We start from the raw sequence: 12,389 nt of genomic DNA, 5'->3' as shown, positions 1-12,389 counted from the left end.
ATGAACTGTAAGGCTGGGGAGATAATTAGCAGATGGGATTGGGTTAAAAGCAGAGATGCTGATCAGTAGGATGTGAGTGCAGCTTCAAAGGTAAATATGATAAAAAGCTAATTATATACTATATATATAGTGCTCCATTTATTATTATCCTTTCATGGTAATATATATGCACTTTTGCTGGACTTGGTCTGAATGGCTGTATTTTTTTCTTCTTGCTTAAATTTTTTTTAGATCTTGAATTATCTTGGCCTACCTGAAAGGAGGCAATTTATTTCCCTAACCAGTGGCTCGTGGGCAACATGCTGCTCCCCAACCCCTTGGGTGTTGCTCCCAGTGACGACATTGCAGGAGCTTTGAATTCCTGGCTGGGAGACAAGCATTAGTTGCATAAAACCATGTGTACTGCTAAACTGAACCCTCTGCAGGCTGCCAGTCCTCCTAGGGGCTAATAATAGCGAATCACAGCCCATATTTGGCACCCCAGGAACATTTTGCAATCTTGTGTTGCACAACTTTTTTTTACATTTGAATGTGGCTCGAGGGGAAAAGAAAGTTTGGGGATCTCCACTATAGAGAAGTGAGTTAAACATTATTGCAGAATTAAGCCTCCTACCCGGTCAGAAAGCAGGTTGAGTTTAGGGCAAATTGGCCAATGTCTGTCTATAACTGGACATGGTCGGTGGATTGATGGTGTGTACTACATTTTCCTAAGTTTCCATTTGCCAATGTTGGGAGGCGTGCAACTGTAAATCTTAAAAATGTGTGTAATGTAGTGTTCAGGGAAGCAATCAATGAAGAGAACAAGATAAACAGGTATTTCCGTCCCAGCCCCTGTGCCATTTTCAGACATGGGGAGAGAAAGTAATATGACAATGTAAATAGATGATGTTTCCATGAGGCACAATGCTGTCCCTGTGATAATAGACTTACCATTCAGGTTCCTTGTCTCAAGTCAAAGCTTCTAAATCAATGTCCTTAAATAACCTCAACAATGTATGTCTGAGACTAACCCCAACAGCAAATGGCCTAGTCTTCATGGGCCAAAATACCAAAAAAAAAACATCCCATTGTCAGGTGTCAAGGCTCAAAAATGTGGTTTTCTTAAAGCGTTAACATCTCTACGGATGGATTCCTTTGGCCTAAAGAAAGCACTTGAGGTTCAGTGGATGTCAGTGCATTTACGTTTCTTAATTATATTAAATGTCTGTTTCTGTTGGCTGACGTATAATGAAAGGAACATGCTCAGCAAACCCTCAGTTGACTGTATGGCCCCAGTTGGACAGGTATGTGTCTTAACAGCTAAACTGAAGGGCACTGTTTGAACAAGCCATGACATACGCTCACGTTTGATTGATGGTGCTCAGGGTAATCTGCTGGAGCAGGCATTATTTCACTCCCCTGACAGCCGCTTTAAGTGACAGTGCATACAGCGACCTTGAATTGTCAAGTAGGCTTCTTATTCCATACTGTGACCCGGCTCAAAAGATTTCATCACATCTTTAGGGCAGTGGTTGTCTGGCTTCTTCTGGCCTTGGAGGTAGAACCCAAAGGTTAGAGATCTAGTTAAACATTGGTGTGTCAGCCATTCTTTTATAGTTTCAAGAATATCTAGGAGAACAAATACATATGTACCCCAAGTCTCTCCCTAAATGACATTCAAGCTGGGTTTTCGGGTGTATCTAGGACAGGGATCTCCAACCTTTTTTACCCGTGAGTTGGGGAGTGACACAAGTCTGAAAAAAGCTCCTAGGGGTTGCCCAGTAAGGGCCATGATTGGTTATTTGGTAGCCCAATGTGGACTGGCAGACTACAGAAGGATCTGTTTCGCTGTATACATGGTCTTTATGCCTCCAAAACTTGCCTCCAAGACAGAAATTCAAAAATGTGCCCCTGGTTTGAGGCCACTGGGAGCAACATCAAAGGGGTTGGGAGCAACATGTTGCTTGTCAGCCACTGGATGGGGATCACAGATCTAGGAGAACAAATAGACATTCTTCCCTAAGTCTCAATCTTACTGGCCTTCAGGATGAGTCTTTCCCTGCCACTGATCCAGGTTCCTCCATGAAGGCAAGCACCACAGTGTGGGAACCACTGCCTTAGGGCAACCTAAATAACGTAACTGCCAACTGCTGTGTAATCTCCATAAAACATTCACCTTCATTTTGTAATATTACCATGTTTTGTCAGAGATGGAAATCCCACCCTGAATATTTTTGAAGGTCATCCAATGAGTAACCCAATCTCTTCGGCACACTTCTTATCTGGGTGTGTGATAAATTGCCATTTGGTCCTGCTGAGGGCTTCTCCAGGGCACAGCTGGGGCACAGGCCATGTAGCTTAGCCCTATTAAGTGGATTAAATGTTCGCTTCCAATGCCATGTAGAGTATGCTAGTGGCAGTTGTCATTTTGTTTGTTGACATGCAGACAGATGGTCACGAAAATAGACATTCAGACAAGTTAAAAATAGCATTCACGCTAAAGGGAATGCGACACTAAAGTGTCTGTGTTTTTATTGCATTGTTTTGTTGAAATCAGAATGGTTTTTGTCATTTGTGAGCCAGACGAGAACGTGGGCAGCGATGGCGTAATGTGTGATGTTTTTTTGTAATTTCCATATGGACCAATCATATTCTAACTTTGGCATTGTTGACAGCTAGTTGGCTGTCTGTGGGAGACCAAAGTGGACAGCATTCAGCCACTAGCTGTCTAAGACTGCTTATACACAAGTGGGCAGTCTAGATAGGCCTGTTGGTGTTTTTAGCCGCCATCTTTCTGTTCTTCCATGGTCCCGAAGCATCAAATCCTCTTTGTACCCATTCCCAGTGCTGCGTTTGCTCAACATTTAGGACCCAGAACACTCTTCAAGTGTGTGTCTGTGTAACACTACAGTGATAAGTGGGCTTTAGTGCCTGCGTTTCATTCTGCTGCAGATCCTCACAGCTGAGATTTGCAAACACTGTATATTTAGAAAAGCTATTTTGAGTGCCAGAGCCCAGAGGGACATTTGGCCTGTCTCTTACACTCTCGCTAATGCGTTCAGTCTCCTTGCTAGACAAATGATACTGAAGGAAACCTCGTTCTAATGCTATACATTCAACTTTGCCATTCCCTGTTTTATATAAGCTGTATCTCACAAATAAAAACCAATTTACCCGCAAATATGTGTTCTAGATCCCTCGTATTAATGTCTGCATGTTTCTTCTGTCTTTATCAGGTGTATGTGGAATTTGATGACCTGGAATGGGATAAACGAGAGTGGGTGAAAGTGTATGAAGATTTTACAGCCTTTTTTGTGGAGTACCAGCTGGTCTGGGCTAAGCGAAAAGACCCCAGCCAGTCTCAGGGATCAAAGGTCAAGCACATCCAGTGGCCTGCATTGGTAAGGAGTTTAAAGCTTTTTATATATATTTTTTTATATAGAACCTTTTCTGCTGTGACCTCTGCAACAACATGAATGTTAAAGAAGAGTGCTGCTCGTGAAAGCTCGCATTAAACAGAACAGAGATGTGCGGAAATGGTGCAGTCTGGAGAGCGATGATCATGTAAGGCTACAGTCTAGAGGGCAATGGTCATCAAAGGCTACAGTGTTGAGAGCAATGGCCATCAAAGGCTACAGTCTAGAGAGCAATGGCCATCAAAGGCTACAGTCTAGAGAGCAATGGCCATCAAAGGCTACAGTCTAGAGAGCAATGGTCATAAAAGGGAACAGTCTAGAGAGAATTGCTTATTAAAGGCTACAGTCTAGAGGGTAGTGCTCAGGGAACCCTACAGTCTAGAGAACAATACTATTCAGAGGCTCTCTAGACTGTAGCCTTCCATGATCATAGCTCTCTAGATTGCACCTAAGCATCCTTGTTCTGTTTAATGCAAGCTTTAATGAGGCTACAGTCTAAAGAGAAATACTCATGAAAGGCTACAGTCTAGAGAGCAATGGTCATGAAAGGTACAGTCCTTATTTAGGGGTGTAATCTAGAGTGCAAGAGAACAAGTATTTAAAAAAATGTTCTTTAGCCCAAATGCCAAGATTCTTGATAGCTGATCCACATTTGTCTGTACCTACTTAGCAATGCTGTGATATGTGGTCATTTTATATACTTTTCTGATTATTTTTGTATTAAGTGTTTGAATTCAGTTTTTTATTGTGCATTTGCATCCACCTTACTGTATTTATTTATTCCTTGTATTAAACCTGACTGAGAGACAGTTGTCAATTTCACATATTTAGCCCTTCGCTATATAGCGGGAATTACTCTGCTGTGTTCCCTGAACCTATTTTGCTTTGTTTATTTGGGTTTGCTACTTGTGTGCGGCACCGGCACTTTAATTGTTGTCAGGGACGACCGCATCTCCGGTGGCCATTTCTCTGAGCCTCCTGAAGCAAAACCTTACTTGATAGGCCACCCCTCTTTGTGCAATCTGATTGGCTATTGTTTTTCCTTTGCTGAGGGTGGTGGGAATGCTGAACCTACTCCCTTTTGGCAGACAGAAATCACAGCTGTATTGTGCATTCTCTAGCACTGAGATCCACTTACCCCTTTCCGATGTGTCACGGCAAATCTACCACCGGCACATTTACTGCCAAACAATAAGCCCAAAGGAACATGTTTTCCTTTTAGATCTCATCTATTCCGGTAATGAACAGTCTAGAAGTGGCCTTTCCCATCACTAATTGGGCGCAGGAAGAACGAAAAGCAATACTCTAATAAAGCTGCCAGTTATTTAACTCTGTGGGCGCTGGCAGAACATTCTGTATGCCGACGGGCAGTAGTGGTGTGTCATTTCTAGGAATAGGCTCTACGCTGGTCAGGAAGATACATGATCTCTGCCACATAGCACAGGGCAGCAGTTTTTTATTGGGTCCCTAATTATATCCTTCATCAAATGGTGTCCTTTTATGCATGCATAATATAAGGGGTCCAATTATGAAATAAGTATAGATTATGTTACATTTATGCTAAAGAGATATGAAATGTTCCCTAGACCCCAAGTATTCAGTACTTTGGTTACTGATTACAGATAATAACAGGGTAATGCTCCTGCGGAGTTGTACAGTTATTGAGAATATGTTGATTGAGTTCAGATTCAGTTGGCCCGCTGATTTGGCCCATCTTTGGGCAGTTCTATAGTAGGAATACCGTGCCACTTTATTAAAGGAATGGGCTGTCTGTGGTCTACTATTTAGTTACAGTACCAAAACTTCAATAGTAGTCAGTAGTATGTAGAGGGCTTCAACTCTCTGCACTGTGCAGTAACCAGATCCTTAATGATCACTGGACATTAGCCATTGGTTCCAGTACCCTACACAAAAGGCTTCATGACATTCTATCATTGTATGTCACTGTCTGTACCCTAAATGATCACTGGACATTTGCCATTGGTTCCAGTACCCTACACAAAAGGCTTAATGACATTCGGTCATTGTATGTCACTGTCCGTACCCTAAATGATCACTGCACATTAGCCATTGGTTCCAGTACCCTACACAAAAGGCTTAATGACATTCGGTCATTGTATGTCACTGTCCGTACCCTAAATGATCACTGCACATTAGCCATTGGTTCCAGTACCCTACACAAAAGGCTAAATGACATTCTATCATTGTATGTCACTGTCTGTACCCTAAATGATCACTGCACATTAGCCATAGGTTCCAGTACCCTACACAAAAGCTTTGATGACATTCTATCATTGTGTGAGACTGTTCAAACCTTAAATGATCAATGCGTTTTTCCCTTTTTTTCCAGTATCCTAGACAAAGGCTTTGTTGATGTAACGTTGCATGTCCCCATCCAAACCCTAAATGATCACTGCACATTTTCTGTTTGCCTCCTCTAACGCACAACGAACTCTGAAACATTGCTCTCATTATTATAGCTTTACCTATCCCTATTCAAAGTGATCACTGCACATTTTGTTTTCATGCTTCCAACACAAAAGCATTGAGCTCCTAGCTCTGAGTGTCCCTATCCAAAGCACCCTAAGTCAGGCCTGTCCAACGCGAGGCCTACAGAAGGGACGCCGTGGGTGGACCCCAGCATGCCTGCGATACATCTTTCTGTGCCATTATTACTTTATAATTATCCAACGGCTGAACATGTAGAATAACAGATGTCTGACCTGGAATAACTTGGTCGCACAGCTTTCAGTGATGGCTGCAGATTTCCTGTTTGCCTCTGTCAGACATAACTCACAAGCGATGTTGTCCTTATCCTATCAGCACATGTCCCTACCCAAGGTGATCCCCGCACATTTCCTTCAGTCTCATGTATCCCACACAAAAGCTTTGTTGACATCATAGCTTAGCCTGTCACTTTCCAGACCTGAAGTGATGGCTGCACGCTTCCTGTTTGCTTCCCGCACAAGCAGCTCACAAGCAGTGTTGCCATTCCCCTATCTGCACAAGTCCCTATGCAAAGTGATCGCTGCACATTTCCTTCTCGTGTATCACACACACAAAAGCTTTTGTTGACACCACAGCACCGCCTGTCACTTTCCCAAACCCAAATGATGGCTGCACACTTCCTGTTTGCCTTTCTCTCCCTTATCCTCCATAAAAGCTATTTAGCCAGTACAGACAGCATGGAGCAGCCTCGCATACTCCCTGCATTCTGTTTACATAAAGGTGGGGGGTGGGGGTAGGTGATTATAATTAGAACTGGGCAGATAAGAAGGGAGAGTGTTAAATGAAGTTTAAGGGGAGGAGCAGTCTCATCTTTCATTCCCTGCACTGTATTTTTAACCTCCCACTCCTGTGCATCCCCTTCGTCATAATATTATTTCACCCTTCTCACTCCCCGCAGCCAAAAACATCTGCTTGTCTTACAATTTTCTACTTTGCTGAAGTTCAAAATCTAATTATCTTTAATTGTCAGTAATGTCTGTCATTATTGTTGTGCCACGTGCCGAGGGCCCCCTCTTTCAACATACGAACTGCAATGGACTAGTTAAAACTGACTGCTGATTGGGTGCTATGGTTACTAGACTGGCAGTTCTAGCTTTAATTTCTTGTCATGGGGGGGAATTTAATCAAGTAAAGACATACAAGTACCAGTAATATCATACAAATAAACTGGAGAGCATACCTGGTTGGCCTGTGTGTGGCTGCTTTAGGGCTCTGGCACACGGGGAGATTAGTCGCCCGCAACCAATCTCCCCGAGTTGCCATCAGTTGCCATCCCACCGGCGAAAATGTAAGTCGACGGTGGGATGGCACACGCGACAGCGCGATTTAGGCAAATCGCCGAAAATGCCTCATGAGGCAACTTCGCCGATTTGCCGAAATCGCTTGCGCAGTGTGTGCCATCCCACCGGCGACTTACATTTTCGCCGGTGGGATGGCATTTGGGGGAGATTAGTCGCCCGAGACACAGGAGATTTGCCGCGGGCAACTAATCTCTCCGTGTGCCAGAGCCCTTAGGTTGAAGACACACGGAGCTATTTAGTAGCAGCTATTTGTCACGGCTACTAAACGTCAGAAAATACCCTGCCATAGAGAATACTGAGAATTGCCTCTGCTAAAACACACGTAGAGACAATTATCAGTAAATGATCAGCATTGTCTATTTTAGTAGCCACGACATGTAGCTGCTATTAGTAGCTCCATGTGTCTTCGGACTGGGCGGCTGGGGCACCGGGAAAAAACTTAAAGGTACAGACAGTGCTGTATTTAGGTCCAGCCAAGGACCTCAGCTAGGGAGATTCTCACCCCCCTAAGGCTGCCCCGCAAGGTACAGGCCCTCAAGTGCCTATAATGTAAATATTGCCCTACTGGCACTGCCTAATTTGGAAAACTGAGCAGGCAGTTTTGACTCGGAAAGCCCTTTGAAAACTGGGCTGTCCGGTTCAAAACCAGACAGGTGGCAACCCTACTGAGAATCTGCCCCTACGCTGGCATTGGCCTTCTTCCTTGCCTGCCCCCGGAACAATTGCATGGGCCCGCGTTTATCTGCAGACTGAGAATCCACCATGTGCGCCCTGGGCCTACATGATAAATACGGCCCAGGGTCTAGGGACATAGTAATACTAAATAATGGAATTTCTAAGACATAAAGCTGTTAAAGGCCTATAAACAAAGTAAACATGTAGCCACCTCCTAATCTGTCCCTATAGATGCAATCTGGGTTTCCAGCATTACTCTGGGAAATGGCGTTTGTGTTCTTCCCCCGTGTGTATATTAGATATCGCTAATGCTAGGTTATGTTGGGATGGATAATATGCGCCTGTCTGCTAACGCGCAATGAAACTATGAATTTGATGAATGCAGATGGCCTTCTAGAGCGAGGTTGAGGTTAGCCCCGCTAACTTGTCTCTCTGACTCGCATTCATTTGCTAGCTGCTCAGTATTCGCCAGCCAGCGCCGCTCGCAATATAAAAATTCCCCGAGGACCGAGTTTAATGGCTCTTTCATAAAATATCGGCTAAGAACAGGCTGTACATTTTCACCCCCACAAGAGGCTGGAATAATGGAAAAGAGCAAGATGCGGTGCGACTTGACAAGGAAGGCAAAGACCGAATGGAAATGAGCAACGGGGACAAAATACTAATTGCCGCTTTCTTATTGAGCCCCACAGTACATTTGTTCATTAGGAAACTGCCGCTTGGCAGCTCAATTACTGAGATCCCTGTTTGGATCATGTGGATACGGTTACAGGGATAAGGACGCGGCAGATGTGAATCTCTCAGGCGCACGTTTCCCCGCCGGAGCGCGATACAATATATGCATTTTAAGCGGGTGATTTCCAAAAACACAGCCATGTTCTTTCATACTGCAGTTCCATTGTGTTGTGATGCTTCATGACATTCATATGAATGTCCAGTAAGGTTCCCATAAGCCCTGTATCTATTCAGATCTTTGTCCGCCATCTTGGCCCTGCCCCTTGGTACTATAACTTATTTACGTTTCCCCTAAGAAAATGGAAGAACAGAAGTGTTCCATGTATGTGGAGGTGTTAATGGTGCTAATAGCTATGTCCCCAAGCCTCCTAATATAGCTTAGCCCTCACTCACTTTCCAATACCCCCTCTTATTATTAGGCTTTACTCTCAGTACAAAAAATACTGTTGTCAGTTACATTTCATCAGTATGTCCAGGTCTGTTTAATGCTGGCTTATGGGTCACCAGTAGGACTCCTATAGTCCTGAACTCGTCTCTCAAACACACTATTCAGATTTAAGCTGTTGATTTGGGTCCTTTAGACCAATTCAGCAGCTTATCTGTACTGGGATCCCTGACGGCCCTAACCAAAAATCGTCCAGGTGTTGATGTGACGGGATTGATTTTTTTAGCCGGATCGGGGACCGCATCAGCTCATTGATGTAGTCCTTACTCCAACCACTCCTGTCACCATCTTGTATTTTGATTGCTTGGCCCTAGGCCTTATGCGGGGGAATCCTATAATGTATGGCCACCTTAAGGTTCATGGCACACAAGCACCTGCCCACTATCCAGGCCTGTATCTCAGCTTAGGGATTGGGTTAGGCAGACAGCCCTGTAGTATTATCAGACTGTAGATATTCTTCCCAAACTAAAAATAGTATTTCCTACCTAGGAGGGTACCTGGGGCATTAGCATAAGGTAATAGACTTGGCTTCCTGCAGTTCTGATGGTTTGGACTGTGAACAAACAGATCAGAACATGGCCACCCAAGTACATGGCCGGTCGTACAGTATCCATCTGTTTTGCCTGGGATACCCTGGGATACAAGTCTTACTTGTCGTGACCTGTCAAGTTAATTTTTACATGAACTTTTCCTTTATAAAGGTTACATTTCTCAGATTTATTCCATAGTAAATGTCTAATTCTATCTGTACTTTTGAAGCGAATGAAAAGCCATAGATCCGCCCACAGCATGACCTGCCATAGCCCTATCATGGTTTAACCTTCCAAATTACCAGTTCGAGAAATTAGTCTGTCGCAATCATTTGTATTTTATACACTGAAGTGCAATAAAAAGTTTATGAACATGTAACGCACAGTCGGAGGGAAGGCCGGTAATTTGGAATGCCGCTGGCATGTGATTATATGAGGTAGTGCTTATTGTTTAATGGGATGTCCCAGTGTTTACGCTAATGGCCGACCTGGCTATCAGTTGTGGCTAGCTGCTTTCCCTCCTCCACCCTAGCAGCAGCTGTGTTTGTGCAAGGAACTCCTACAATAACACTCATGTAGAGCAGCTGACATAAGGCAGTACAGTCTCATCATGTCAGTGCCGCACACTGTTCTCACTCTCCTACAGTATATTTTGTTTTAGACCTCACAGACATGACCTAATAGCTAAAGGGGAGGGCATAGCCAGCTAAAAGATAAACCACAATGCGCGTTTACAGTTTTTACAGAATTTAATGCAGAATGTAAAAGGCGGTTCTGTTTTTTATCTTCTAAATGGAAACCCATACAGGTACAAGGAGAAAATATAAACTCCTTAAATGTAGTGTGCTGCCTGGAATTGAACCTAGGACCGAAGGTTCTAAGTTCGATTCCAGGTAGGGCCGTATCTTCAAGGAGTTTAAATGTTCTCCTTATGCCTGGTGGGTTTTCTCAAGGTACTCCAGTTTCCTCCCACACTCCAAACACAGGTTAATTGGCCCCTGATAAACGTACCCTACTGTGTGAATGTAATAGGGATCTTATATTGTACAGCACCCAAGTAACTGAGCTGCGTTAGTTGGTAACATATTGGCACTTCTTGGCAGTCCCAAGTCTTATGTTGGCTAAATTATTCCAACAGCACAGCTTAATCAGCTGAATTGGCTGCAGTAATAAGTAGCTGCGCCATAACCTGACCTAATGGTACACAATTTGTCTCTATATTATTTGGGTCTGGAAAATGTAATAGCACATAGTACAGATACTATGAATAACTGTCAACAGTGTTATTGTAATAAAGAACTAAATCCATCTTGTCCTGGCAGCCTTATCAAGGGATTCCCAATGACGGCACAAGGTGTTCTGGCACCAATTCCCTGTAATGTGTAATACCCTCCCTTCTCTATGCCAGTGTTACTGGCAGCCCTGTTCATACTCGTGGGTCAGTGCCAGTCTTGCCTGAGCTTATGGGAACCAGAGGCAGGAGAGGCGATGGCCAGCACCAATGTGGATCAGATGAGGTAGGGAGGGGCCTACTGCAGCTAAGCCTTGCCCATTGGTGGGATGCTGGGGGTTATGGAAGGCTGATGGCATGGGTACAGGGTGGTACAATAAAGCAGAGAGGGTATTAACCAGGATCCCCAGTCTGGGATTCAGAGACATTATTATTATTAACATTTATTTTTAAAGCGCCAACATATTCCGCAGCGCTGTACAATAAGTGGGTTACATACATTGGACATACAGAGTAACATATAAAGCAACCAATAACCGATACAAGAGGTGAAGAGAGCCCTGCCCAAAAGAGCTTACAATCTACAAGGAGACATACAGAGTAACATATAAAGCAATCAATAACCGATACAAGAGGTGAAGAGAGCCCTGCCCAAAAGAGCTTACAATCTACAAGGAGACATACAGAGTAACATATAAAGCAATCAATAACCGATACAAGAGGTGAAGAGAGCCCTGCCCAAAAGAGCTTACAATCTACAAGGAGACATACAGAGTAACATATAAAGCAATCAATAACCGATACAAGAGGTGAAGAGAGCCCTGCCCAAAAGAGCTTACAATCTACATGAGCATTAAATGGACATGATAAAAGTTAAATATCATTAAATTGTGCAGTAATTAATATTTCTATCCCTTATTTTTAGACTGAAAATACATTTTAGAATTTGGAAACTTCCATTTCCCCCACCTAGCACAGCCGTGACTTCCAGTAACCATGGAAAGGGCTCTTATTTACCATTTCAGCGAGTGAATCATTAACAGCTCGTGGCATCTCCCCGGCTTTGCCATTAGCATGTCACTGGGTGCGTATCAGGCTTCTCACCTCTTCCCCTGCGTGCCTGATTTGTAACGGCCATTTGTCAGCCAATAATCTCCTGCAAGCCCATTACCTGCTAACTCATGCTGGGAAATGGATTGAAAGCCAAAGCCCTAGACTAATGGTAGATCCCTGCCCCCCATTTGCTTCAGTTTAAGCTGCCTGACATTTTGGCCCCAGAAAATGCTTATTTGGGCTACTGACCTAAGGTAGAAGGCTGATGGCACACAACATGCACTGGTGTGGCTAGTTACCTTGCTAGGCCTGTACTAAACCACAAGATCTGCAATTAAGAGATTCTTTCCCTTTAAAGGGGACCTGTCACCTTAAAAAATAATTCCAAATCCTTTTCTATCATATTGAGTTGAGCAAAATAAACGTTAATTATACCATATAAACTATTTATTTTTTTCCCCCTTTAGTCTTGGAATTTACAGTGACAGCCAGCAGGCCGGCGCCATTTTGTGTACA

At 43.7% G+C, this 12,389-nt stretch overlaps 1 protein-coding gene across 3 annotated transcripts in view; it reads left to right on the top strand.

Annotated features, from left to right (window-relative positions):
* jmjd1c (jumonji domain containing 1C) overlaps positions 1-12,389 on the top strand; it is a 185,939-nt gene that overhangs the window by 76,348 nt on the left and 97,202 nt on the right. For all 3 annotated transcript variants that reach the window (XM_031905352.1, XM_031905351.1, XM_031905350.1), the window contains exon 2: positions 3,216-3,380. In XM_031905352.1, the coding sequence (XP_031761212.1) occupies positions 3,216-3,380 (165 nt within the window). The remainder of the gene's footprint in view (positions 1-3,215; positions 3,381-12,389) is intronic.

This window comes from Xenopus tropicalis, chromosome 7 (genome assembly GCF_000004195.4).
Source record: "Xenopus tropicalis strain Nigerian chromosome 7, UCB_Xtro_10.0, whole genome shotgun sequence".
Classification (NCBI taxonomy): domain Eukaryota; kingdom Metazoa; phylum Chordata; class Amphibia; order Anura; family Pipidae; genus Xenopus; species Xenopus tropicalis.
This window is presented reverse-complemented; position numbering and strand designations above follow the sequence as displayed.